This window comes from Artemia sp. Qi Xiang Cuo, chromosome 11 (genome assembly GCF_049724085.1).
Source record: "Artemia sp. Qi Xiang Cuo chromosome 11, ASM4972408v1, whole genome shotgun sequence".
Taxonomy (NCBI): domain Eukaryota; kingdom Metazoa; phylum Arthropoda; class Branchiopoda; order Anostraca; family Artemiidae; genus Artemia; species Artemia sp. Qi Xiang Cuo.
Genome location: NC_142804.1, coordinates 43,948,214 through 43,974,780, shown reverse-complemented (window position 1 = coordinate 43,974,780; position 26,567 = coordinate 43,948,214). Strand labels below are relative to the sequence as shown.

Below are 26,567 nucleotides of genomic sequence, written 5' to 3'. Positions count from 1 at the left end.
AAGCCATACAGGGCATCAGCCCGACCCCTGCTTATGGTGGTTTTTGTCCGTTTCAAGTGTGACTTAAGTAGGCCTACTTATTACAGTTTCTGTTCGTTTTGGGTTTCATTTATTAATTGATAGTGATGTATACTCGTTTTGCGCTTGAATTATTATTTGAATTTATTTCTGCTCCTCTTTGGTTCAATTTATCTCTTTACTTTTCTCTGAAAAGTTTCTTTTGTGTAAATATTTTTTAAATTAATTGCAGTAAATAATCAAGTCAAATTCGAAACGAACAGAAATTATCTCAAACAGGAGTAGGGCTAACTATCCCTATGCCAGAAAACTTGAATGTCATTTGCGCGGGGTGCTACCATTTCGACTAAAAGTCACAAGCACTAAACGTCTTAACATCTAAAAGGAAAATCCGTCAGAACCACTAACCGTCATAATATCTAAAAAAAAATTATAAGTTTATATAATAGTAATAAGTACATAATATTTTAGAAAAAAATTTCGACTATATATTTGCACATCAGGGGGGTGGTGTAAGGCATAGCATATATTAAATACGTAACCTAACCTAGGTACCTTCCCCCCCCCCTAAACCCCAAAAAACTAAAGCTTTAAAATTTTAGATGTTATGACGGTTAGTGGCTCTGACGGATTTTTTTGTCGATGTTATGACGGATTTTGTCGATGTTCTGACGTAAGTGCACCTGACGGTTAGATGTTATGACGCCTTCCCCATTTGCACTTTACTGAAAACAAAATGCAATTTAAGCGTTCACTCTTTAGTAACATTAACAAATCAAAAATTTATGATACTTCAGGAATGAGTATCAATATATATTAAACTGTCAGTCTACATTCATTAGTTCTTTTCAGTAATCTTGGTTATAGTAACCAAATTTCTGTATTTTTTTGTTGATATTGCGACAAACACAAACAAATAGCTCGAAATAAAAATTGTTTTCACTAGATTGCAAATAAAATTCTGGTCTTTAGAAGCCATAGAGGGTGTCAGCCCAACCCCTGCTTCTGGTGGTTTCTTTCCGTTTCAAGTGTGACTCTGAAGTACTTATTACAATTTCTGTTCGTTTTGGGTTTCATTGATTTATTGGTAGTGATTTATGTCTGTTTTGTGTTTGAATTATTATTTGAATTTATTTCTGCTCATCTTTAATTTAATGTAGGTCTAAACTTTTCTTTGAAAAACTTCTTTTGTGAAAAAAAAGTTTTATATTTAATTATAATAAATGATCAAGGGGAAATTCCCCAACCAGGAAATATCCCCCAGATATTTTCTTGCGGATGATTTCGGCTGAAAACTTTTTCTTAGCACACTTTCATTTGAAAAAGACTTCATTTTCTATTCCTCCCCCCTCAGTGAAAGATTTTTCCCTTAAATAACCCCCCCTTATAAGAAATTTGATCCTGCAAAAATTTCCTTTGGAGAATTTATCCCCCGGAAAAATTCTCCATGAAGAACTTTTCCCGTGGAAAATCCCCCTCTCCTACGGAAAAATCCTCTAGACAATTCCAATCCGTTGAAGAATTTTCCCGGAAAATTTCCCCAGTGTAAAAATTGCCCTGGACAGTCTTTCCCCCAGAAAACTCCCTCATTGCGTAAAATTATCCGTGTAAATAATAACACCAATAGAAAATATAAAAACCCAGGTGGGAAATATTCTCTGGGATTTTAGATGGACATTTGCAAGACACAAAGCGGATTACCGATTAACTCGCTTGATCACGCACAAAAAAACAACACAGAATCTTCTAGTAAAAGAATCACCGTATAAAACACCTTATCATTCAAAACCATGGCTAGATGACCAAATAAAAGAAATGGAAGAACAGGGTATAATTTAAGAGAGTGTTAGCGAATGGTGTTTTCCACTGATAATAGTCAGGAAAAAAGACAATACCTGGAGATTATGCATAGATTTTAGAGCGCTAAAAGCAGTCACGGTAAAGGATATAATGAAATTGCCATGAATTCATACGATATTAGATTCGCTGGGAGGTTCGAAATACTACACTAGTGTTGAGATGATAACGGGATATTGGCAAATTTCCTTCCTTAGACCCAGTAATCTTAGACGATGGAAGAACGTTCACATTCGAACGTATGTCTTTTGGCTTATCATTTAGTCCAAACTGTTCTAGTCAACTGATGAATTTAGAATTAAAAGATAACGAACATATAATACATATCAAAAATTTATGATACTTCAGGAATGAGTATCAATATATATTAAACTGTCAGTCTACATTCATTAGTTCTTTTCAGTAATCTTGGTTATAGTAACCAAATTTCTGTATTTTTTTGTTGATATTGCGACAAATACAAACAAATAGCTCGAAATAAAAATTGTTTTCACTAGATTGCAAATAAAATTCTGGTCTTTAGAAGCCATAGAGGGTGTCAGCCCAACCCCTGCTTCTGGTGGTTTCTTTCCGTTTCAAGTGTGACTCTGAAGTACTTATTACAATTTCTGTTCGTTTTGGGTTTCATTGATTTATTGGTAGTGATTTATGTCTGTTTTGTGTTTGAATTATTATTTGAATTTATTTCTGCTCATCTTTAATTTAATGTAGGTCTAAACTTTTCTTTGAAAAACTTCTTTTGTGAAAAAAAAGTTTTATATTTAATTATAATAAATGATCAAGGGGGAAATTCCCCAACCAGGAAATATCCCCCCAGATATTTTCTTGCGGATGATTTCGACTGAAAACTTTTCTTTAGCACACTTTCATTTGAAAAGACTTCATTTTCTATTCCTCCCCCTCAGTGAAAGATTTTTCCCTTAAATAACCCCCCTTATAAGAAATTTGATCCTGCAAAAATTTCCTTTGGAGAATTTATCCCCGGAAAAATTCTCCATGAAGAACTTTTCCCGTGGAAAATCCCCTCTCCTACGGAAAAATCCTCTAGACAATTCCAATCCGTTGAAGAATTTTCCCGGAAAATTTCCCCAGTGTAAAAATTGCCCTGGACAGTCTTTCCCCCAGAAAACTCCCTCATTGCGTAAAATTATTCATTGCGCCAATTTTGGTTCATGTATTATGTTAATATCATTATGCTAATATTTGACATAAATCAATGTCAAAAGAATCCAGAAATAGGTGAGATTTTACCAATTTATTGACTGAAAAGTGAAGTTAAATCAGTAATTTTCAATGATTAAGATGTATAAGCAAATGGGTTATAGCCAAAACATTCATTAAATAATGCAAAATGTAAAAAAAAATGTAAAGTGTTGTGTCTAAAGAAATCTGGGGTTACAAAAAATTGTTAAGTATTGACTATCCGAAGCATTCATAAAACCGGAAGATAAATGTTAAATCAACCAAATCACCCAGATAAATAAATTGTTAATGGGAATTAAATTTATACTCAAATTAATCAAATAGTTTCTAATATACATAAATTTAAATCTAATTTAAGTAGAAACACTAATATATTGCTTAAGCCATGTAGGGTCAAACTAAAAGAGAAGATGTATATTAGAAAGAGGGTAAAAAGAGAATTTTATAGACTGCGAGACAAAAAGAAAAAAAAGAGAAAAGAGAATAACAAGGATAAATTCGAAAAATTGATATCCTTGGAAGAACAGACATGGCATAATATTTGGCCATAAACATGACCCTAAAAAAGTTATTGAGGTTATATGCACAGAATGACCCGTGTAAATGGCAGCATAAGAAGCATGTACAAAATACTTAAAATTTGTTGTTTTAAAAGTAAAATATTCAGAGTTGGGGGCAAGTCTTGTCAAGAGGGGAAGTATTGGGGTGAGGATGACTAATTAAGTCAAAATTTGATTTTAGTAGAAACATTAAGATGCAAAATACAAAGTTTTGAAATACCACTTTTTATTAAGACACAAGAGCACATCCTGGTATGTGTATATTTGAATATGAAATTGCGAAATCACCAATTCCTTGCTATGTGCGTCAGTGGGCCCGATAAGATGTGGTTGATGCTTTGTATAAAAGATACATTTTATGGGAACGGGGAGCCTGATACTAATTTTATGTCGGACTGACCTCTGGTCCGTTTATCTTGAGAATCCCTCGGATTATACGTTCAAAAATCGTAAGTGTTTTAAATGTTGTGTAACTTGCATTAGAGTACAATTGTATTTGTTTATTTTATTCGACAATTAGTCCCAGTGGCCTATTTATAGACAGACTCTGTACCGTTGTGTGTTAGATGAATAAAAGTATTATGTTATTGCCAACCTCTCATCAATCTTATTTTAGTCTCTCGAATAATCACAGCTAATACGCCAAATTAGTCAGGTCACAGCTTAAGGCACGCTACCAAAGCTTATTTACGTTAGGACCATAATTATCTCCCATATAAAGGGAGTAATAAGGTATCAACTATGACCTTACTTTACAATTGGTTCGCGGTTCCCATGAGATTTATTTTTTATTTATTTACATGATTGCATTTTTTTTTCAATATATATGTAAGTTGCTTTCAATATATATATATGAGTGAGTAAAATAGTGAGTCCTGCCACAAACAAATCTGTATAGATTCTCACGTGGTAGGTCTGTTTGATATGTTTTTTTTGTGAATATTGATATTTAATAAAAATGAATTTTCTCTCTCTCAATCCTAAAATCACTTTACCACAGTAATGTTCTCTGGCCCGCTTAATGTGATGGTGTGCTATTAATTAAGATTCCTTGACTTTTAGGTGATGTATCTCCCTTTTTCGAAAAACAGAAAAACTTTCTCAGACTCGTAGCTTTTTATGGGTAACACTAAACTCAATTAATCTTATTTTATTTGGAATCAGTATAGTAGACCAATTCTGTCGATGTATCTACTGATATTAAAATTCTGTATTTTAGAGTTTCTGTTACTATTGAGCCGTATCGCTCCTTAAATACATTCATTTACCACAAACTGTTTGAAAACAGCTATTTTCCAACAAAGAAAATATTTTGTCAAGAATAAAAAAATACACGGTAAAAACAGATAATTTTAAAAATTGAGAGTCAAGCGCTTGACATGATTTTGATAGTCTCACGCCAAAAGTAAAACATGTCAAAAGTGGCGATGTTTACCTTGATTCATACCGGTTTTACCTTTTATGCAATTATATTGCAATGGTCTTGCCTACAATTTGAAGACCAATGGGTGAGATACATCCGATCCTTTTAGACAATGAATAAAAAAAACAAGTTGTTTTCTACTAAAATTAAGGAGTAACATTAGAAGTTAAAACGATTAGAAATTTTTTCGTATATTATGGGTGCTACCCCCTCCTAAACACCCCTCTCTTCACGCTAAATTTTTTTAAGAACTTTTAAAAAAGGATCTGATACACGGACCTTGTATTTCAAGAATCGTTCTTAAAGAATTGAGACAAAAGGTCGAACTTTAGAGTAAAGATCGGGGTATTGTGGAGGGGGCAGTCCTCCTCACATACTGAACAATTTCTGTATGTTTTAAGTTTTAATGTCGTTCCTTACTTTCAGTGGAAAAAAAAGTGTTTTTCTTATTGTTTTTCAAATAGTTCCAGGAAATCACGGAAAATCCCCCACGAAAATACTCCATAGAAAGTACCTCCCACGTAAAGTTCTTCTACCGGGAAATTATCCGGGACAATTCCATTCTTGCTGCAAACTCCTCCCCCCCCCCATAATAAAAAAGCAAACTCTCCTCCCCCCCCCCCTAAAATTTCTTGCTTACAATTCCGACAAAAAAATACAGAAAAAAATGAATCTGGATTGATATTTATTCCTTGAAGTCTTATAAATTCAATTTATAAAAGTGAAAAAAGTGAAAACATTTAAAATGTATTTTGTTTTCAGTAAAGTGCAAATTATGTTCTGGCCTTGAGAAAGCTTAGGATTTTTCAGCCCTGCTCTTGTTGTTTATGCTAGTTTTGAGATTGAATCTGTTATTTATTACAATGTTTGTTCGTTTTGAGTTCCATTCATTCACTGATGGTGATTTATGGTAGTTTCACGGTGGGAAGATTATTTGAATTAATTTCTATTCATTTTTGGCTTAATGGAGCTCTTTACTTTTCTCTGAAAAACTTATTTTGAGGAAAATGTTTTTTAATTCATTTCTGTTCCTTTTTTATTGACACATCATTTTTCATGGTAAAGGAAAAAGAATATTTTACATCCTTTCTGTTTTTTGTATAATATTCCATAGTTTGGCTTGCTACTTGTATGTTGGAGAAAATATTTCAACATTGTAAGAGTAGGGCTCATGATAAAGAAGGCAGCTGCTAAGTCTTGTTTAGGCTGGGAACTTATTAATAGTAGAATACTAATCACACGTTTTATGACTAAAAAGTTCAGGGTATCAGTTATAGCACTATATGCCCCTGTAGAACGGAATGACGGAGATACTAGTGGCTTGTGCCCTAAATTATATGAACTTCCCAAAATCCATAAGCCGAATCTACCATTACGACCAATTGTGTCAAGTACAAGGTCACCTTCAAGTGTTTTGAGGAAGTGATTAGTGTCAAACTGTAAACCAGTTTTGTCTACACAAATTTCTTGCATTAAAAATTCTTCGAATTTGGTTAAAAAACTAAAAGAAGTGAAAATTTCTTCAAGTTCTTTGCTTTCAAGCTTCGACACGATATCAGTATACACAAATATTCATGTAGAAGCAGCCGAAACTCTTATAAAAAGGAAGCTATTCAGAAATTTGGACTTGATTAGTGGTAAAAACAGATTTGGAATTTTCTGTAATTATGTATTTAGTAAGATTGTGCAATAAGTTCTCTTATTTTTTCAATTCAGAAGGGAATTTTTCGAACAAGTAAATGTTTTAGCTATGAGGGCCCCTTTATCTGCATTATTAGCCAATATTGGTCAACATTATTAGCCAATATTAGCAAATATGTGGAAAATATTGAAACAATTGCGTTAGATTAATTTTTTATAACATAATTTTTGGGGCCGGTATATGGATGACCTAATTTCAGTATGGAATTGTGGAAGGAGGAATTAAAAGGATTTTTGGAAAATCTTAATTGTTTGGGGGTGATTTAAAATTTACTGTTGAATAAGAAAAGGATGGAAGACTTCCATTTCTTGATGTTCTTCTTTTAAAAAATTAAAATAGTCTGGATTTTAAGATTTACAGAAAACCGACTAATAACAATGCTCATCAATGGGACATATTAACCAGAATTTGGAAATGAGATAACTACAGCATAAAGACTCTATTTCATCGGCTTTAAAGCAAACTTCTAAGCCTAAAGAGTTCACTTCAGTCCTTTCAGAACATATTTTTAATTTTCCAGACCATTTTATTTTGTTCGATAATGTCTCCTTGATTTCTAGTGACCGGGGTTTAAAGCAAAATTTTCGCGAGACTCTTGAAATTAAGAAAATGTTATTCAAGAATATCGCTTTAAATAGAGACATTGGTGAATTTGATTTGAACTCTATTTATGAAAATTTATTAAAATCAGATAAAGTTCAATTCACCCAACGCGATTAACCTCTGTCCAAGTGTTGGTTCATTCAATGCTAACGAACCCGATCCAAGAAGGCCAAAGAGACTCGCTTCCATTTCTTGCTTTGGAAATAATAAGATTATTAAACAATATGTAGTTTATTTTATTTTGTTTATAAATTATTGTTTTTAATTGTTTTAGTTTAGTATTACTATTAAGAACGGTCACTGCATATGTGACCGAAATATCTAGTATTTTTGTGAAATTCATCACTGTCTATTAAAAGGATTTTATCCCTATTTGAACTTTAATTTATAGAAATGTGGTGTTTTTATTAGGACATTTTAACGCCCAGGTCGGTAGAAATAGGGATAAGGGTATCCTAGCCTAGGTAAATCTGGCGTAGGAAAGGAAAACAGTAATGGCTACACACTGCTGTAATTTTGTAGGTATAACAATCTAATTATGCTTAGATTGCTAATAAGCAATAAAGTGTTTGGTCATAAGACTGCCCATAAGTTAACGTGGTATTCACGTGATGGTAAGACAGCAAACCTTATTGATTATGTTATTGTAAAACGAAGACAGGCAGGATCAATACAAGATATTAGGGTGTATAGGAGTGCTGTTAATGACGTTAAAAGTAAAGATCACCATCTAGTAGTTTCCAGGGTTAATCTAAAGCTCAAATTTTGGAAGAGTAACTACCTCCCGGGAAATTTTAATGTTGGTAGACTACAGGATGAGCATTTCAGAGAAAAAGAATAGGAAGGCAAGTCTTCAACCCAAGATTAGAATATTGGAAGCTACAGTGATGACAGTGGTCAAATATGGTTCTGAAGCATGGATGCTCTGAAAAGCGGATGAAGATTTACTATATTTTTTCCGAAGAAATTGCATACGGATTTTTCTGGGTACCCGGCTGATAGACCGTATTTCAAGCAGTAGGCTGTACGAAAAGTGCGGTTCAATCACGCTTTTTAGGGCTATAATGAGAAAAAGGTTGAGATGGCTTGGGCACGTTCTGCGGATGAACGCAGATGACTATTGCATTCATATTGCTCTCAGAGATGAGATTGCCGAAAATAGTCCTATTTGGCCAACCGTCAAGGGTTAAACGGAAACCAAGTCGTCCGCAGTTATGGTGGGAGGATGTCAAAAAGAACGATATGGGATATGAGTGGGAGTGTGTAAAGAGGGAGGTTTTGAATAGATCGAGATGGAAAAGGAGCGTGCGCAGCTGTGTTGGCCTCGGGCGGCTTGGTGCTGTGGTGAAGTGTTAGTTAATTAATAGTATTAGTAGTAGTATTAATAGTATACGTATAGTGCATTCTGGCTAGTTGAAACTCCGCCACAACTTACACTGAAAAGTCTAAATAATGTAAGACGTTCTTGATATATAGCTGTGTCTCCCTTTTGACAATCTACATGCTTATAGTTCGTTTTGATTTAGTTCAAAATCCTCTAAAACGTCCTTAAAAGCTAAACCACACCTTAACGTCCTTAGCATGCGTAATAGCAAGAGTTGTAGAAGCAGTAGTAGCATTATTAGCACAATGCACATTTGGCTTTCTTCGACATCCCCTTCAACACACGCTGAAAGTTTATACTTAATACCTTAAACCGTTCGTGAAGCATGGCTGATACGTCCTCTTGACAACCTGTATGGGTATAGTATGTTTCGATCGTTCAATACAGTTTCAATATTCCCCAAATTTTTCGTCTTAATACCCTTAGCTTTAGTAGCAGTAGTAGTAGTACCAGTAGTAATAGTAGTAGCAGTTAAAGTGGTAGCAGTAAAATTCTTAGTAGTAGCCTTAGCTTTAGTATAAGTAGGAGTAGTATCAGTAGTAATAATAGTAACAGTAGTAGTAGTAGTAGTAGAAGCAGCAGTATGAGTAGAAGATATAGCATTAGGATGCAAATATTATCTTTTGGTTAGTTCAACATCCCCAACAACAAGCCCTGCATGTTTAAACTTCACACACCAAACTGTTCCAAAGATATTGCTAATACACCCATCTGATGACCTGCGTACAGACAGCCGACACCGTGTTGTTATTCATTTCACCTGCCCCCCCCCCCCTTAATATTCCTTGAAATTTTCACCTTCATCCCTTTAGGCATAGTTGTAATAGTAGCCACAGTAGTAGTATTAGTAGCACTAGTTGCATTTCTAATAGTAATAGCGCTACTAGTAATAGCAGCAGTAGTATTAGCATATTACCTTTTGGTCCGTTGTATACCCCTCTCATCAAGCCCTGGGAGTTTCAACTTAATACAATTAGCCGTTGCTATGACATTTTCGATGTCCTTTTGATAATCTGTATAATCATATACTTCCTGAAATTTTTATCTTAATACTCTTAGCGTTAAAAATAGTTGCAATACAAGTGGTAGTAGTAGTAGTAGTAGTAGTAGTAGTAGAAGTAGTATTAAATGTAGCAATGGTAGTAGTATTACTCTTTAGTAGTAGCGTGCACATATTGCGTTTGGTCAATTGATTTTCCGCTTGAAGCACTCTCTGAAAGTTCCAACTTAATCCCCAAATTCATTCTTGACATACACCCTTTTGAAAATCTGCTTGCATATAGTACGTTTTAATTTAGTTCAAATTCTCCCTAAATATTCTGTCAAATTTTCCCCTTCACACGCGTAACCTTAATCGTACTAGTATCATAGTAGTAGTAGGGGTAGTAGGAGCAGCAGTAGTGTTGTAATAGTTGTAACAGTAGTAGCAGCAGTATTAATAGCACTAATAGCAGGTGCATGTTGCCTTTTGGTCAGTTGAGTACCTCCCTCATGATGCCCCAGAGTTTTCATCTTGATACGGTAGGCCCGTTCCAAAAATGTTGCTGATATGCCTGTAAGAGCAATCTGCGTGCCCATAGTATGTTTTGCTTTAGTTCAATTTTCCCCTCAACATTTCCTCAGATGTTCATTCCAATATCTTCAGCCTTGGTAGTACTTGCTATAGAAGCAGCAGTTTTTGTAGTAGTAGTGGTAGTAGTAGTAGTAGTCGTAGCAGCAGTAGTAGTAAAAATATCTTGAAAATATTGCCTTTAGCGTCAATTGATCATCTTCTTTATCATTTCCTAAAAGTTCCAAATTAATTTACCCGGTCATTCCTGAGTTACGCCCTTTTGATAGCCGATTTCAACACTCCCCTCGCATTCTCTGAAAGGCTCACCTGAATGCCCTTCCTTCTTTTTGGAAATTAAAGGTCAAACATGCCCACCTTTCTCAATAACATATACTATATGTAAGCAATGGAAGCATTGCCTAAATTACAGCCCTTGCTCTGAGGGATGTAGGAGGGGGGAGTAATATGCCCCCGGGAAATAACTTACAACCCTCGCCCCTGGGCTCTAGAGGATTAGGTCAACCCTGGAGGCATTTTTATATGATCTTTGGACTATTTTGAACAAAATGGGTATCGTATATTTTTCTGATTGCTCTCCAATCACTTTTGACTCATAAAATGACACAAGAACTTTCAATTTCCAAGCAAATGAGCTCCTTTTGAAGTTTCTATGACAACTCCTTGTATACGAAGTGCCTCGGTAAAAAAAACAATAATAATACATAGTATCCAAATCGCTCTTTACTTAGGCAGTTCTATTGCACTGCCTATGATACTATACCATCGATATACTACACCTAGATACACCATTAAGGAAATTATTTACATAGTGCTTAGGAGACAAAATAAAACAAAAGAGGAAAGAAAAAGAGATTTGCTAAAAATTAAAAAGAAAGAAATAAATCTTGAGAAAAATTTCAAGCCATGCTTGTATCTTCCTAAAATGCATAATATAAAAAGCGGTTCCATCATCAGGAGAATGAATCATTGGCTTAGGAATTTGAATTAATTAAAAATTTGGTAGACATAATAGGAATATACCATTGACATCAAAGCTGCCAGCATCGTTAGCAATCTGTCAAAAGCTTCCTCAAAAATTGCCACCCTCACTTCTTTTGAAACAGTTTTTCCAACGCTTTTTTGAGAAGAACAGACAAGATTCATGGCTTGTTTAAACTCCTTTAAATCGGAAAATGAAAACGTCGAAAAACTATTATGCACTAGGATTCTTCCCGTCAGTTGAGAGTATTGAAGTATCAGTAAGTGGAGAATCCTGTAGGATCTTTTGAGAAGTGATGCCGTCCTATTGACAAATATTGAAATAAAAATAGATTAGTGTTATAAATTAACTTTTATTTATTCCAATTAGGAAATAAGACGTTAAAAAAGCATATTTCCTTCAAGTGTTTCATTAAACAGGGAATAAAGTCAGCACTGGTTACGAACAAGTTTTTTTTACCTTCCTTATGAAATGGGTTATCTTTTTCGCTCTTTTTTTACTCATACAAGGTACAATTTTTAAATGAGCAGATATTAAAATGAAAAAAGAAAACAAATTTGAGATTAAAAATGACTACCATGTTAAAGTGTGGTTCAGTAGCCCCCTTTAATCCTCCCTCCTCGAAGATTATATTTATTCAGATTAGAAGATTAGTTATTACTAGAAACTTAATAAATGGCATGAACTGATTTTTTTTCGAACCAATTAATTTTTCTACATCTTTTGGAAAAAATCAAACAAAAATAAGGAAATCTTTAAAATTGTAAAATTAAACTAATTATTAGGTAAAACAAATACTTTGATATCAAGAAGTTTATTTCCTTGAAACTTAATAAGTATTTTAAAAAAATGAAAGTGCCTCTTTTTTAATAAAGCCAAAATTTATTTCGTGCTTAATGGCGGGAAATCTTTAGCATTCATCGGGCATGGTATTTATTAATATGAAATATCCTCGAGAACAAGCGAAATCAATCAAGTGCCTTGACGACAAGGGTTGCTCCAGGCTAATAGTTCTGGGGGGAATACGTGATCACAGATGTCATGTCATGGTATGTTCGTTCTGAGGGGGGGGGGGAAGTTGCTAACCATTACATTTCTGACTATAAAATAATGCATTAGCTTAAATAAATAAAAATTCACTAAATAAACAATTTTTTAAGCTGACACAAATATTATAATAATGAAATATTGAAATAATGAAATATTGAAATAATGAAATATTGAAATATTGAAATAATGAAATAATGCAATAATGTAAATTGATCAATGGGTGCATACTATCAAACTAAGATATCCGTCAAGTCTATCACATTCAAGATTTTCGATAATTTTCTGCAGCATTTTATAGTTAGTTTTTTTTAACATTATTCAAATTGTACGGGTTTGACATGTTTTAATTTCAAAATCAAGATTTAAAATATTTTACTAAGGAATCTGTGTAATACATTAAAAATAAACGTTGAAGTTAATTTTTAAAAGAATGTATAAATAAAATTTCGTACACTCGTCAGCAATTCACACAGTATGACTGATTTAAAAAAAAAACATTTTAAGATTTTAATAAATCAGCAAAATTAATGAAGTTTTTATGGGTGTAATGTTTTTTAATTAGTTTTAAGTAAAATTATTTTTTGTTAATAAATTTTAAATTAGATTATGTTTCTATTGATCAATTTTAAACTTAGTGTCAATAAAATCCATTTTTTAGATAAAAATTATCCAAAAAATGTTTAATAATCACTTTTTAAGTTTTGCTCGTGAACAGTGGTTTATTTTTAACAGTGCTAGTTTTTAACAGTTTGTGATTCATTGCAATTTCACGCCCTTGAACGATATGAAATATTATAGAGACGCTCTATCAGTATCGGCCTGACTTAAGAGGTGTGTGGGCGGGGGGGGGGAGGGGTTAATTTTTCTTCCAGCGATATTTTTTTGCTGGAAATTTCTTCTTTTTTTAGGACTAAAAAGTGCAAATCTGAAAAGAAGATTTTCTTTACATTCTCTTTAAGGTGTGTCTTGACTCTTTCACTCTTATCTTCATCCTCACCTTTTAGCAATGGAGGATGCGATGAAAACATCAGAAGATCGTCATTTTTAACTTCGTTCATGGATTTGACAAATTCGGTTATTATTGAAAAAAAACATGTCTTATTTTCAGACTTGCACTCTTTAGCCCCCCCCCCCCCCAAAAAAAAGGAATTTTCAGCACACTGAAAGAAATTTCCCCTTCCCCTTTTCCCTGAAAAAAGGGGTATTTCTGTACGGCAGATTTTAGATATGTTATCAAGCGAATTTTTCTGGACATTTCGTTGCAAAAAACATTTCTGTTGTTTAAATGCCAGGTCAAAACCCTATTTTTACTTGACTACAACTAAATTAACTATAGCAAGATAAGAAATATAAAACTTGGCTCTATGATTTTGAGATTACCAAAACATACACACAACAAAAGCACATGTCGAAAAAGCTAGAAGGGATCAGCGAATGCACCAATTATTAATGCAAGATGGCAATAGGAGCAAAACTTCTGTGCCGCTCATAGAGGTCATGTATAAATGAGGCATGCCTCCATATGCAGATGTCAAAAGTTGTCAGATACGTGATTTAAATTAACTCAAAATGAAAACAAGCTCTTCTTTATTTTATTAAATCACTTTATTATAATAATTCCCTACAATAGAAGTTTTTTGAAGAATAAGCATAACGATAAATTGATAAAAAAAAATAGGTAAAACATTATTTATGTTTTTTTTAAACAGCGAAGGCATTTTGCAGGAGGAGTGTTATTTCCCGTACTAACTCTCTCGGGGCTGCCTCTGCTTGAGACTAAAGCCTAATGTAAGAAGTGAACTAGACCCTAAAATGCCCAAACTAGAAGACATGAAAAATTGACACATTACGCAAGAAATATTACATACTTTTTGTCTCCTTCCATTTCAAAAAGTTGTTCATATGTTCGGAAAGACACATTCAAATGACTTAAGGAACCAAGCAAAACAATCATATCTTCTGAGTTATTCTGTATTGCAGCCTTTTCTGCTAAACACGCAAAATGGTCTTTAATTTCATTCCTGACAAAATTGAGTAGACTTTGAGCAAAATCTTTCGGTTCCAGCATAGCATCACTAGTTTGTAGAAGTTTAATTGCATTAACACTAGTTTCCTCACTGGAACGTCGAATTAATTCCTTACACACTTCGTCCAGTTGATCAACCATATCACTGATGTAAGCACTGGCAAAAAGTGGTTGACCTAAATGTAAAAACCCTATGTCAGAACATTGGGGGAGTGTTACCTTCCGAATATTTTTGTCTCTTTGGAACTCCATGTGCTCTCGCTTCAGCAAGTTAACACTCCTTATGATGAACGCTGGAACTGAGGACATTTTGTTTTTCCTCAGTATTGTGTGAAATGAACTTTTTTAGTTAAAAAAATCAATGTACTTCCGATAGTAATCGAAATTAGAGAACTCCCAATGCAGCTGAGACAATAACAAAATTTGCAGAGCTAAACACGAAGACAGATGCTCAAAAACCATAACAGCGTCCTTTTGTCTAAATTCAGCACCATATTCTTTAAATGAGTATTCCTTTTAGAACGTAAAGGGTAACTCTTTCTACTAGAAAATATCCTTTTCAAATATTCAAAGCACCCACACAAACAACCATTTCCCAAAATAGGTTCCACTTCTAAGACAAATAAGTAAAATTGTGTAGTATAACTACTGCGTATCAAATACCTCAGCAGTCAATCAAGTTTCATTGTCTGTTAAAGTATTCGATCGATACCCAGAGAATAGAGGAGTTTTAATCAACATAAATCTTTATAGAATTTTTAAATGTCTATAGCACCCAGCAAATCACCAAATTGAAAACAATCACGTGATGTTATACAGGCATTTGAAGCCAAGAGGTAAGCGAGTATTTGTCATTTACACAAGCAGTAGCCAGTAGGTTTTCGGAAAGTATGCTTAAGTTTTATTGTTGTTTTTTTTTATGACCGTCGTCCTCTTTGGCTTACAAACGTCTAAAGTTACAGATGTAATGCACCAGCACCTAATCAAATCCTGTTCACTGCTTGTAAAGTAAATTACTGATAATCAGATGAATTTATTTGATTAAAAGATAGCAACTCTGTAAATTTTCTAAAATAGTCCATGACCTTCAAGCATCTTCTTTCCCGTAGTCACAATTAGACAAATCACATGCGATTTTCAAGGCTTTCGTCAATTCCTCACTAAGCAAATTATGAAGTTGGCTGTTATCATGTTTATAAATCCACGTATTTTTGATGAAATCGTAACGTTTCGGACCACTAATGGGAGATGAAAACCAGATCTGACGATTTGGAGTCTGTTTGTTAATTACGTAAGTTCCATGAGGTGTGAGTTGAACAGTCAGAACTCCATTCTAAAATGAGAATAAGTGACTCAAATAAAAATACAAAGATTGAAAACAAAAGATTCTTTTTTTTTATCTTCTTCATTTGTTACAACAATGTTCTAGAGCTTCAGTACTGTCAGAGATAGATGATTAGCTGAAAATAAATGATTAGCAGAAAAAAAAATGATCCAGTATGGGTTGAAAATCCAAACAACAGCTTGAACATTGAAGAAACTAGCGGATAAATAAACATTCTTCATACACCAGACCTTATACACTAGTTACGAATCAAACAGTTCGTGGTAACGAACTGTGAGTAAGGAGCGACCCGGCTCAATGGTAACCGAAACTCTAAAAAACGGAATTTCGGTACCAATAGATACATCAAAAGAATCAGATTTTAATTCTGATTTCAAAAATATAAGTTTCATCAAGTTTAATTTCACCCATCAAAAGTTACGCACCTGAGAAAATTTGGCTGATTTTCGAAAAAAGGGGGAAAGACCACCTAAAAGTTATAGAAACTTAATGAAATTCCCACCATCATATTCAGCGTATCAGAGAACCCTAGAGGTTTCAAGCTTCTATATACGAAAATATGGAATTTTGCATTTTTTGCCAGAAGAAAGATCACGGATGCATTTTTATTTGTTTTTTCTTTCTTTTCTTTTCCCCAGATGTAATTGTATTGAATGAGTAGTCCTAAAATATCTTAAATGGGCTTATTGGAACGTAAATTAAAAGCTTTAGTGCCCTTTTAAGCGACCAAAAAAATGGAGGGCCACTAGGCCCCCTCAAGTGCTATTTTTTTTCCCAGAGTCACGCAATTAAAATTTTGAGATAGCCTTTGTGTTTAGCATAGTTGAAAATCTAATAAATATGTCTCTTACGATGACTTAATTCCCCACAGTTCCCAGGGGAAGGGCTGCAAGTTATGAACTTTGTCCATTGCTTACATATTGTATTGGTTATTGAGAAGTATACAGACATTTTCAGGAAGAATTTTTTTTCCGGTGGGAGGGGGCTGGAGGAGGGGGTTACTCGGGAGAATCTTTCCGTGGAGGATGTTTCTTTGGGGTAAGGGACATTTCTATGAAGGGGGCGCCGGATTTCCAAGCATTATTTAAAAAACGATAAGAAATTAAATTAAAAAAAACAAGTACTTTCAACTGAAAGTAAGAAGCAACATTAGAACTTAAAATGAACAGAAATTATTACGTATATGAGGGGGTTCTCCCCCAAGTCATTCCTTCGCTCTTTACGCTACAGTTTTTTTTTAGTGCTTTCCAAATAGCTATATAATCTAATTAAACCGCCTTTGTGAGTAAGGGGTTTGCGAATTAAAATTTTCTTAAATTTTAACGAAAAGAACGTGGTATTGAGTAAGGGGAGAACCCCATCATATACCTAATAACATATACGTAATAAAAAAAAACAATAAAAAAAAACAAGCGATACGGCTCAATAGTAAGCGAAACTTTTAAAAACGGACCTTTGATTTCAATAAATGTATCAAAAGAATGGGCTTATAATGCTGATTCTAAATATATGAATTTTATTAAGTTTAGTATTACTCATCAAAGGCTACGAGCCTCAGAAAACTCACCTGATTTTTTAAAGAGGGGGGGAAACATCCCCTAAAAGTGAAAAATTTTTAATGAAAATCACACCGTCAGATTCAGCGTATCAGAAAACCCTAAAACATAGGTTTCAAGCTCATATCTGCAAAAATCTGCAACTTTGTATTTTTTGCCAGAAGAAAAATATACGAATAAAGAAGTTCGTTACGTAAGTTAATTTGTAAATTACGTCAGAACCAAATTTAGAGACAGCGATTTAGCAAAAGAAAAGTAAAATTTTTATGCAAATTTTGTTTTCTTATTCAATGACGGCGAGCCAAAATAAAAGCTGCATTAACTAAAAAACGATCAGAAATTAAATAAAAAAAACAAGTTTTTTAAACTGAAAGTAAGGAGCGACATTAAAACTTAAAATGAAAAGAAATTATTCCGTATATGAAAGGGACTTTCCCCTCCTCACCGCCTTGCTCTTTACGCTGAATTTTGACTCTTTCACACAACTCCGCTTTCTTAAACAATAAAAATCTTTGACGTAAAGAGCAAGGCATTGAGGAGGGGATAGCTCCTTTTATCTTCGGAATAATTTCTGTTCGTTTTAAGTTTTAATCCTGCTCCTTACTTTCAGTTTAAAAAACTTGTTTTTTTTTATTTAATATCAAATTAGGAACGAAACTGAATTCGACAACCCGAGGCAACCAAAAACATATAAAAGAAAAATTATAAGAGCCATCTATTTTATACTTTCAGCTTTTAGATTTCATCTATATTTACATACATAGGTATGCAAAACAGTTAAGTAAAATTAAGAAAAAAAAATTACATTTGTTATCTCTTAAGGAAAAGCTAGGATTATTGAGTTAGAATAAACTTAAGTTAGGTTAAATTAGTTTAGAAACTTTCAATTTTATACCTCTGAATATACCTCTGAATGAATAAAGAATATTACCATATTGACAGCCAGGTAAGGAAAATCTTGGGAAGTTTTCCGAAGTTTTCCGCCAGAAATTCGGGGAAATTCAGAGTCAAAGGTGGTCTCCAAGCAGAAAATAGGGAAATAGGGCGGGAGGTAATTAATTGCATAAAAACTGAAAAATGTCATCTCTTCTCCCCTTGATAGGAAAATTATTTCAAATTAACTCTAACAAGGAGCATCTTTCACGAAAATTTAGGGGGGGCTGAATATGTATTTTCTAAATCTAAGAGGAGGAATTTCGATATTTTTTCCACTTTTTCACCAACGGAAATGCCAAAAAAGGTATTTTTCGGAGTCAAGGAGGGGAGAGGGAGGCAAAAGCCAAGGAAAAAACTGCTCCCACCTCGCACCCCCTTCAATTTACATACCCTAAAATTAGTTCGATTTTCGCCTAAATTTAAAACATTACACCAGAAAAATGAAGAAAGAAACGATAAAGAGGATTTTTTTTTTCAGTTATGCTAAATAGGTGAAAAGCAATTTCTGCAGTTCCGCTACTATCGGGCTGCTTCTACATAACCAGGATGGTGGGTGACTATGTTTTACCCCCCCCCCCCCCGAATTCAGTATATTGCTTAGAATTTAAGTTGTTAATTACATAGCTGCTGGAAAACCTTAAAAATATCTTGTTTTGTTTCTCCCACCCCCATCCAAAGGCCATGAACACACTGAACTAATACATCCCGAGCCAAATGTCATCTTTACTAATGCAATAGTGGCTTACAAAAAGGATTAAATAGAAAACATAAAACAATGAATGTTTATTGTTGAATGAGAAAAAGGGTATATAAGATGCAAGCCTTTAAGCAGACGAATAGTTTTGCTGAGGAGGGACAAACAAGACGAATTAGCAGAAAAAAACTATTCACGAAAAAAACAAGAAATACAGGTAGAAGTGACAAGATTACAGGTAGGCTAAGCTCAGAGCGCTCCTGCAAATATGCTGTGAACTTTATGCCCGAAAACGTATCTTCATTACTCCGTTTTCAAAACACATTAAGGGACAACGGCACGGTTGGCTGTCAATTCCATATTCGAATATTTTTAGTTTCTGTGACGACAACAGAGGTGTTAGGGCACTGGTTTTGGTTTCTAAAAGGAAAAGCGACAAAAAAAGACTAGGGCAAAAGCCTTTAGGGCAATTTATTTTGCAAAAGGACTTTGTGGAACATGCCAAAGAAGCACAATAAATGAGAAATTGGCTTGGTTACTGCGCAAAAGTACATGGAAAAAGTAAAACAAATATACACGAAACTTGGAAGGCTTCCAAAACATTTACTCGACTTGAAAGAAACGCCTGTTCAAGAAGAACTATAGCAGAAACACCAAAAATTAACATTATAACTGCTGGTTGCGATTTTGGATCGGATATTATAAAAAAAAATCTTGCAGGATGATTAATCTCCTCTTTTCTTCCCCAAAGAGATGCGAACATCAAGTAATCAAACATATGTAGCAATCAAGTATCGCTCAATTCATTTGCTTGAGTAAATCTTTTGAAGACGTTGATTCATAGCTTACAGGTTTCTATGGTTTTAGGAGTTTTACCCTGAATTTTATACTTTTCCTCGGAAGTTGTACAGATGAGTTAAGACATTTGAAAAGATGGATGTTAAGATGCAAAATTTGTATTTTGATCTTATCACACAGTTTTCTCTTTGTTTTAATTCAATTCGCCCGATCCTGAAAGCTTCAATTAAAACACAAGCTTAAAACACAAATGAAAACACACTTAAATTACCTTGTACATGAAGCTTGTGACTTTCAACCTTTCAACCCTAATCCTGGTCCCTAGTAAACAGAAAGTTTGAAAATGTGTCTAGAAGGAATCTAGAAAGAATCTAGAAAGTAAGAAAATATTTTGTCGCAAGGAGAGAGGTAGGGGATGATAGACCGCCAACAAATAGCGTAGTTTCTGCGTATGCAAATATAATTCATTCCATTTTGTAGCATATATCTTAGAAAGATACTTGACTTTGATTTATGACTTTTTAAAGGCTGATATTTTTGCAAACAGAAACCTGAGTCCTATATAGGCAATTTGAAAATTCTTACTCTCGATTTATGTAACGTAGTTTGTTTTACTTTGCCTTATATGTTTCACTGCATAGTTTTATATAACATTTTAGCGGGAGATGCATAGTTTTATACAATCTCTTGACGGGGAGACCTAGGCTGGCAACGCTACCGAGCAAGAGCTTTAAGTCAAAGCCAAGTCATATTGTCTAGTTGCAGGTGCTTTATTATAAATACATACAAGTATGTCTTCTTCGACATTATTACAAACTAATCACAACGTCGCCTGTCCTTGGTTACTCCAAGGATGTTTTGTTGGTTCAGGCTGTTTTTTTCTTGGGGTTTGGCAGTGAAACCGTACACGCTTTTTACGGTTTATGTTCGTTAGGGCATCAATTTAGGACGCAGTTCTTTTCTTTTTTGGATTTTTTTTTTCCACTATTAAAATGTTTTGATTTCTTTCGCCTCATTCTTCATTCGTATACCCTTCAACATATATGATTGTTCTTCCAATATCGATAATGGCGTTCTATTATTCAAGAGAAAAAAAAATTCTGGAAAACTTACGCTAAGAGATATATCAGAATCAAAACTAGTTTGACTTTCTAATATTCCTTCCAGCTTATCTGCCAGAGATTCTAGAGTGTCATCTGCGATTTTGTGGTATGCATTAATGTCTTCAAAGCACTTTCTAAAAAGTAGATGAGAATAGGGCTTAGCGTTGCCAAAACAAAAAGACAGGAAAAATGATAATGATATTATGGCACAAAAACCAAAAATGATTAAATTCAGTTAAATGTGATTTAAAATGAAGATAATTTATTAACAATATTACTGAGAAATATTTTTATTTTACATATTTTGATGTTTTCTCTAGCATCTGATGTTGGACCATCTGCAAAAGTCGCAAGGCCAAGCAAATGCCGAGTGATAGTTCGCAACAGAAACCAATGAATGGAATATATACAAGAGGCCAACAATGGCTATTGAATGCCTCTGTTTTAACACAATTGCCTCTGTTGAAGTTATTATTAGATTAAATTAAAAAAACAAGTTTTTTTAACTGAAAGTAAGGAGTGACATTAAAACTTAAAATGAACAGAAATTATTCCATAAATGAAAGGGGCTGTCCCCTCTTCAACGCTACGCGGACTCAACCCACGGGGACTCCAAATTGCCTGGGCAGAATGTAAGTAATTTAAAGAGTAACTGTCATTATTCCTTTCCCAAGGATGATAGTATCGTTTTTGATATCCATGACGCATGCAAAATTACAGAAGATGACGAATGAATCTGGAGATCTAAAGCAGAAGGCAAGGAAAAACTGTCTGAGGTAATGACAAATGAAAAAGAAGCACAACAAAATCCATGGTTAGAATACATGGAGAAATTGAATTCACGCTATAATTTCTTAATCCAATTGAGATTGCTGACTTTGCACCCCATGACTTAAAACTAAAGAATAACCCAATAATTATGCGACTCTGTAATTCAAATATTTTAAAGGGTTTTTGCAATGGAAACACCATGCTGTTACTGAATTAAGTGACAATGCTGATAAGGCAGAAACAATTACAGAGAAAAGGCTGGAAAAGAAGTTTTTTGGCATCTATGATGTCATGCAACTTTACAAAAGATACAGAGTTGCCACCCGGTGAAAAAAAATACCAGATTTTAGTGATTATTTGGTTGTTTTGTTGATTTTCTTCAACAATCTAGTAATTTATGTGGTGGTTTATTGATTGTTTTAGGCAATTAACTAAAACAAACTTTCCGAAAAATAAGTTTTTCAAAGAAAAGTAAAGGCCATTTTAAACTTAAGCTCAGGAAATACAAATACCTGTTGAAATTCAAACTCAAAAGACAAGAAATTACTACTAAAGAATATATGAAACCCAAAACGAACAGAAATTAAATAAACAATCATAGCAAAAAACATACAACAAGTAATAATATAAATAAATAAATAGATCTTAAAGCGAGTAATGCTTAGATTGAATATGAAAACCAAGCTTAAAACGAAAACAAATATTTTGCTATTAAAGTATAAATGAAACTTAACACGAACAGAAATTAAATAAACAATCAATACGAAAAAACATACAATATATTTTAATGTAAATGAATAAATAAATCTGAGAACAAGGGAAACTTGAATTGAATATGTAAATCAAGATTGAATCGAATAAAAAAAACTACAAACAAGAGTTTGTGCATCGTATCACTGCAGAAGCCTAAAACCTGGAGCGTCTGTGGCACTTTACTGAAAACAATTTTTTGAAATATTTTCATTTTTGTAACATTAAGAAATCAAAAATTAATGAAGATTTTAGGGAATAAATATCAGCATATGTATATTAAATTAACAATGCACATTTTTTTTCAGTAAACTCATTTGAATTTTTTTTCAGTAAAGTACAAATTATATTCTGGCTTTTAGAAAGCAAAGGGGTTTTGAACCCTACTCACATTAATTTATGCTCGTTTTGAGTTTGACTTTAATATTTATTTCAATTTTTGTTCGTTTTGGGTTTCATTTATTTATTGATACTGATTTGGGGTAGTTGTATGCTTGGTAGATTATATGATAGTCCGGACGCCAGGTATTGAAAATGTGAACCATACCACGACGGAATGGGGCTGCTACGAGAATTAGCCTACCCTCTACCCCCTAAATTGACCATCCGGATTCAAAAATACCAATGGCACTTGCTTGCGAGTGGTGGAACACTCCGAAACTTGACATTTTATTATATTTTGGTGTTTCGTGCAAGAAAATGCATGTTCCACAAAGTTTGAGGTGCAGGTTCCCGCTCAAATAGAAATGCCTAGAAGCCATAGAATGTTTTCATAACAAACTAACACGATTAGTTACAAAAAATGACAGAGTTAAAAAAATGGCAAAACTATTTGAGTCTTGAACAGTCTTGGAAAGAATAAACAAAATCTAATTGAATATTAGATATATAATGATATTAATTGTTGAAAGATCCATCAGTTCAAGATTTTTTTTCAAAGTAATTTTTATTTTCATTTTCAATGCTGTAAGAACTGGAAAATAATAAATTTTTAATATATGAGTAATTCGTTTTCAGTGAAGCACCAATGACGCAGAAGGCTTTAGGTTTTTACAGTTAAAGAAGGGGGCAGTATCCAAATTTTGCTTGTAGTGAAACTATATTTGTCTTGACCAATCTTGAAAAGAACTAACAAATTAAACTGAATATTTGATGCATAATGATATTAATTGCTAAAAGCTCATCAGTTCAAAATTTTAATGTAATTTTATTATTTATTTTCAATATTAAGTACAAAAGAAAACATTTGTAATATAGTTCGTCTTCAATAAAGCGCCAATGACGCAGTAGGTTTTAAGCTTCTGCAGTGAGACGATACCCAAACTCTTGTTTGTAGTTATTTTTATTCGATTCAAACTTGATTTGCATATTCAATTTAAGTTTCACTCGTTTTAAGATTTATTTATTCATTTACATTAATATATATAGTATGTTTGTTCGCATTGATTGTTTATTTAATTTCTGTTCGTTTTAAGTTTCATTTGTACTTTAATAGCAAAATATTTGTTTTTGTTTTAAGCTTGATTTTCATATTCAATCTAAGCATTACTCGCTTTAAGATCTATTTATTCATTTATATTATTACATGCTGTATGTTTTTTGCTATGATTATTTATTTAATTTCGGTCCCTTTTGGGTTTCATTTATTCTTTAATAGTAATTTCTGGTCGTTTTGAGTTTGAAGTTTAAAATGTATTTGTATGTACTGAGCCTAAATTTAAAACGGTCTTTACTTTTATTTGAAATACTTATTTTTCGGAAAGTTTTTTTTTTTTAATTAATTTTTGTTCGTTTGTGATTGCAAAAATTTTCAAGTTTTTATGGCATGGGGAGGGGGTGCTTACTGTTCGATTATTCTTGACTTTAAAAAACAGATCTAGAACTTTTAATTTAAATAAAATGAGGCTTTTTTCAAAGTCTATACGATTACCACTTTGATAAAAACCTTATATATGAACAATGACAGCTGGCATAACTTGTGGACAGCGATTGACAACAATGAATGGATTGAAAAAATAATTCCAATAAGGGGGTTTAGACCATTTCACTTGCTGACACAAAGGGATCGCGACTGTTTGGAATTGACCTTAATAGGAATTTGTGTGCCAAAGAAATTTTTCATCTATCACAGAGTATGTATTTTAACCATATAATTCGATAGTCATAATAGGTTTCCTATGTTTCCTTCCCATACAAAACCCCTTACCATAAGTTATAAACCCCCCTTAATAAGTTATACCCCAGGAAAAAAGTTACAACGCCTACCCCTGGGCTTTTTCTACATCAGAGTTTTTTGTTATCAGAACTTTGAACTATTTTAACAAAATGTATATCTCAAAATGTTTATCTAATGCATTTAGGGCGTGGAGGAGGGAGGGAGGCTAGTTGCCCTTCAATCTCTTTTGACTCTTAAAAAGTGAACAAGAACTTTCAATTTTCAATCAAATGAGCCCTCTCTAAAGTTTATACGAGCATCCCTTCCATAAGAAATAATATGAAGGATTCGGAGAATCCTTAAATTACTACCCTAGCCCTGAGGGCTTTGGGGGAGCTGTAATCCTCAAAGACCTAATTTCCAGAACTTAAAACTACGTTTAAAAAAATGACTGTCCTAAAATTTTGATTGGATGTGTTTGGGGAAAAGGTGGGCGTGAGAGGGGGGTTAGTTGCCCTCAAATCACTTTCGACTATTACAAAGGGCACTATCCCTCGGAATTTCCAATCGAATGAGCTTTTTGTAAAGTTTCTTCGACACCGCCTTCTGTAAGAACCATATATACCCCCAGTGCATAACTTAAAACCCGAGCCCTGAGGGTTGTGGGGGAGTGTCCTCCTCAAAAACATATTTTCTGTCTGGAAATCAACTACGCTTAACAAAACGGCTATCTCCAAATTTTGATTGGATGTGTTTGGGGGAATGATGGGTGTGGGGGGGCTAGCTGCCCTCCAATCACTTTTGACTATTAAAAAGGGCACTAGCCCTTTGAATTTCCAATTGAATGTGCCTGTTTTGAAGTTTCTACGACCATGCCTTCTATAAAAACCTTATATGCCGCCAGGGCATAACTTAAAACCCTTGCCCTGAGGGTTGTGGGGAAGTGTCCTCCTCAAAAACATATTTTCTATCTGGAAATCAACTACACTGAACAAAATGTTTATCTCAAAAGTTTGATAGGATGTGTTTGGGGGAATGAGGGGCTGGAAGGGGGGGGAACTAGTTGCACTTAAGTTCCTTTTTACCATTAAAAAGGGCACTAGCCCTTTAATTTCCAATTGAATGTGCCTGTTTTGTAGTTTCTACGACAACACCTTCCATAAAAACTTTAAATTCCCCCAGGGCATAACTTAAAACCCGTGCCCTGAGGGTTGTGGGGGATTGTCCTCCTCAAAAACATGTTTTGAATCGGAAAATCAACTATGCTGAACAAAATGGCTATCTCAAAATTTTGATTGGATGTGTTTGGGGGAATTATGAGCGTGGGGGGGGGGCTAGTTGCCCTTCAATCACTTTCGACTATTAAAAAGGGCACTATCCCATTGAATTTCCTATGGAATGTTCCTGTTTTGAAGTTTCTACGACAACTCCTTCTATAAAAACCGTAGAAACCTCAAGGGCTTAAATTAAACCCCTTGCCCTGAAGGTTCTGGGGGAGTGTCCTTATCAAAAACATATTTTCTATCTGGATATCAACTACACTGAACAAAATGGCTATATCAAAAGTTTGATTGGATGTGTTTGGAGAAACGATGGCTATGGGGGGGGGGGCTAGTTACCCACCAATAACTTTCTACTATTAAAAAAGGCATAAACTCTTTTAATTTCCATAAGATTGTGTATGTTTTGAAGTTTCTACGGCAATACATTCCATAAAAACCTGAGGTACCCCCAGTACGAATCTTCACACCCTTTATCTGAGAGTCTTGGGGGATTTTCATCCCTAAAAACGTGTTTTATCCTTGGAACTAATAACCGGTGAAAAAAATGGTTATCTCAAAAATCTGATTGAATGTGTTTGGGGAAATTATGGGTGTGGGGGGGAGGGGAAGGGGCTAGTTACACTCCAATAACTTTCGACATTTCCAATCGAATGAGCATGTTTTGAAGTTTCTGGGACAACGCCTTCTAGAAAAACCTTATATGCCCCCAGGGCATAACTTAAAACCCTTGCCCTGAGGCTTGTGGGGGAGCATCCTCCTCAAAAATATATTTTCTATCTGGAAATCAACTATGCTGAA

At 33.9% G+C, this 26,567-nt stretch overlaps 2 protein-coding genes across 4 annotated transcripts in view; both read right to left on the bottom strand.

Annotated features, from left to right (window-relative positions):
• The window catches only part of LOC148947012 (uncharacterized), a 154,532-nt gene extending 139,278 nt beyond the window's left edge, over nucleotides 1-15,254 (bottom strand). Inside the window, exons 1-2 of the mRNA XM_089096816.1 lie at nucleotides 14,221-15,254; nucleotides 11,344-11,605 (exon numbers count right to left, since the gene is read on the bottom strand). Of these exons, the coding sequence (XP_088952942.1) occupies nucleotides 11,344-11,605; nucleotides 14,221-14,687 (729 nt within the window). The 5' untranslated portion in view covers nucleotides 14,688-15,254. The remainder of the gene's footprint in view (nucleotides 1-11,343; nucleotides 11,606-14,220) is intronic.
• A 137-nt stretch (nucleotides 15,255-15,391) lies between these two features.
• The window catches only part of fh (frataxin), a 75,502-nt gene continuing 64,326 nt past the window's right edge, over nucleotides 15,392-26,567 (bottom strand). For all 3 annotated transcript variants that reach the window (XM_089096818.1, XM_089096819.1, XM_089096820.1), the window contains 2 exons: nucleotides 20,821-20,944; nucleotides 15,392-15,711 (listed from right to left, as the gene is read on the bottom strand). In XM_089096818.1, coding sequence (XP_088952944.1) covers nucleotides 15,466-15,711; nucleotides 20,821-20,944 — 370 coding nt within the window. In that variant the 3' untranslated portion in view covers nucleotides 15,392-15,465. The remainder of the gene's footprint in view (nucleotides 15,712-20,820; nucleotides 20,945-26,567) is intronic.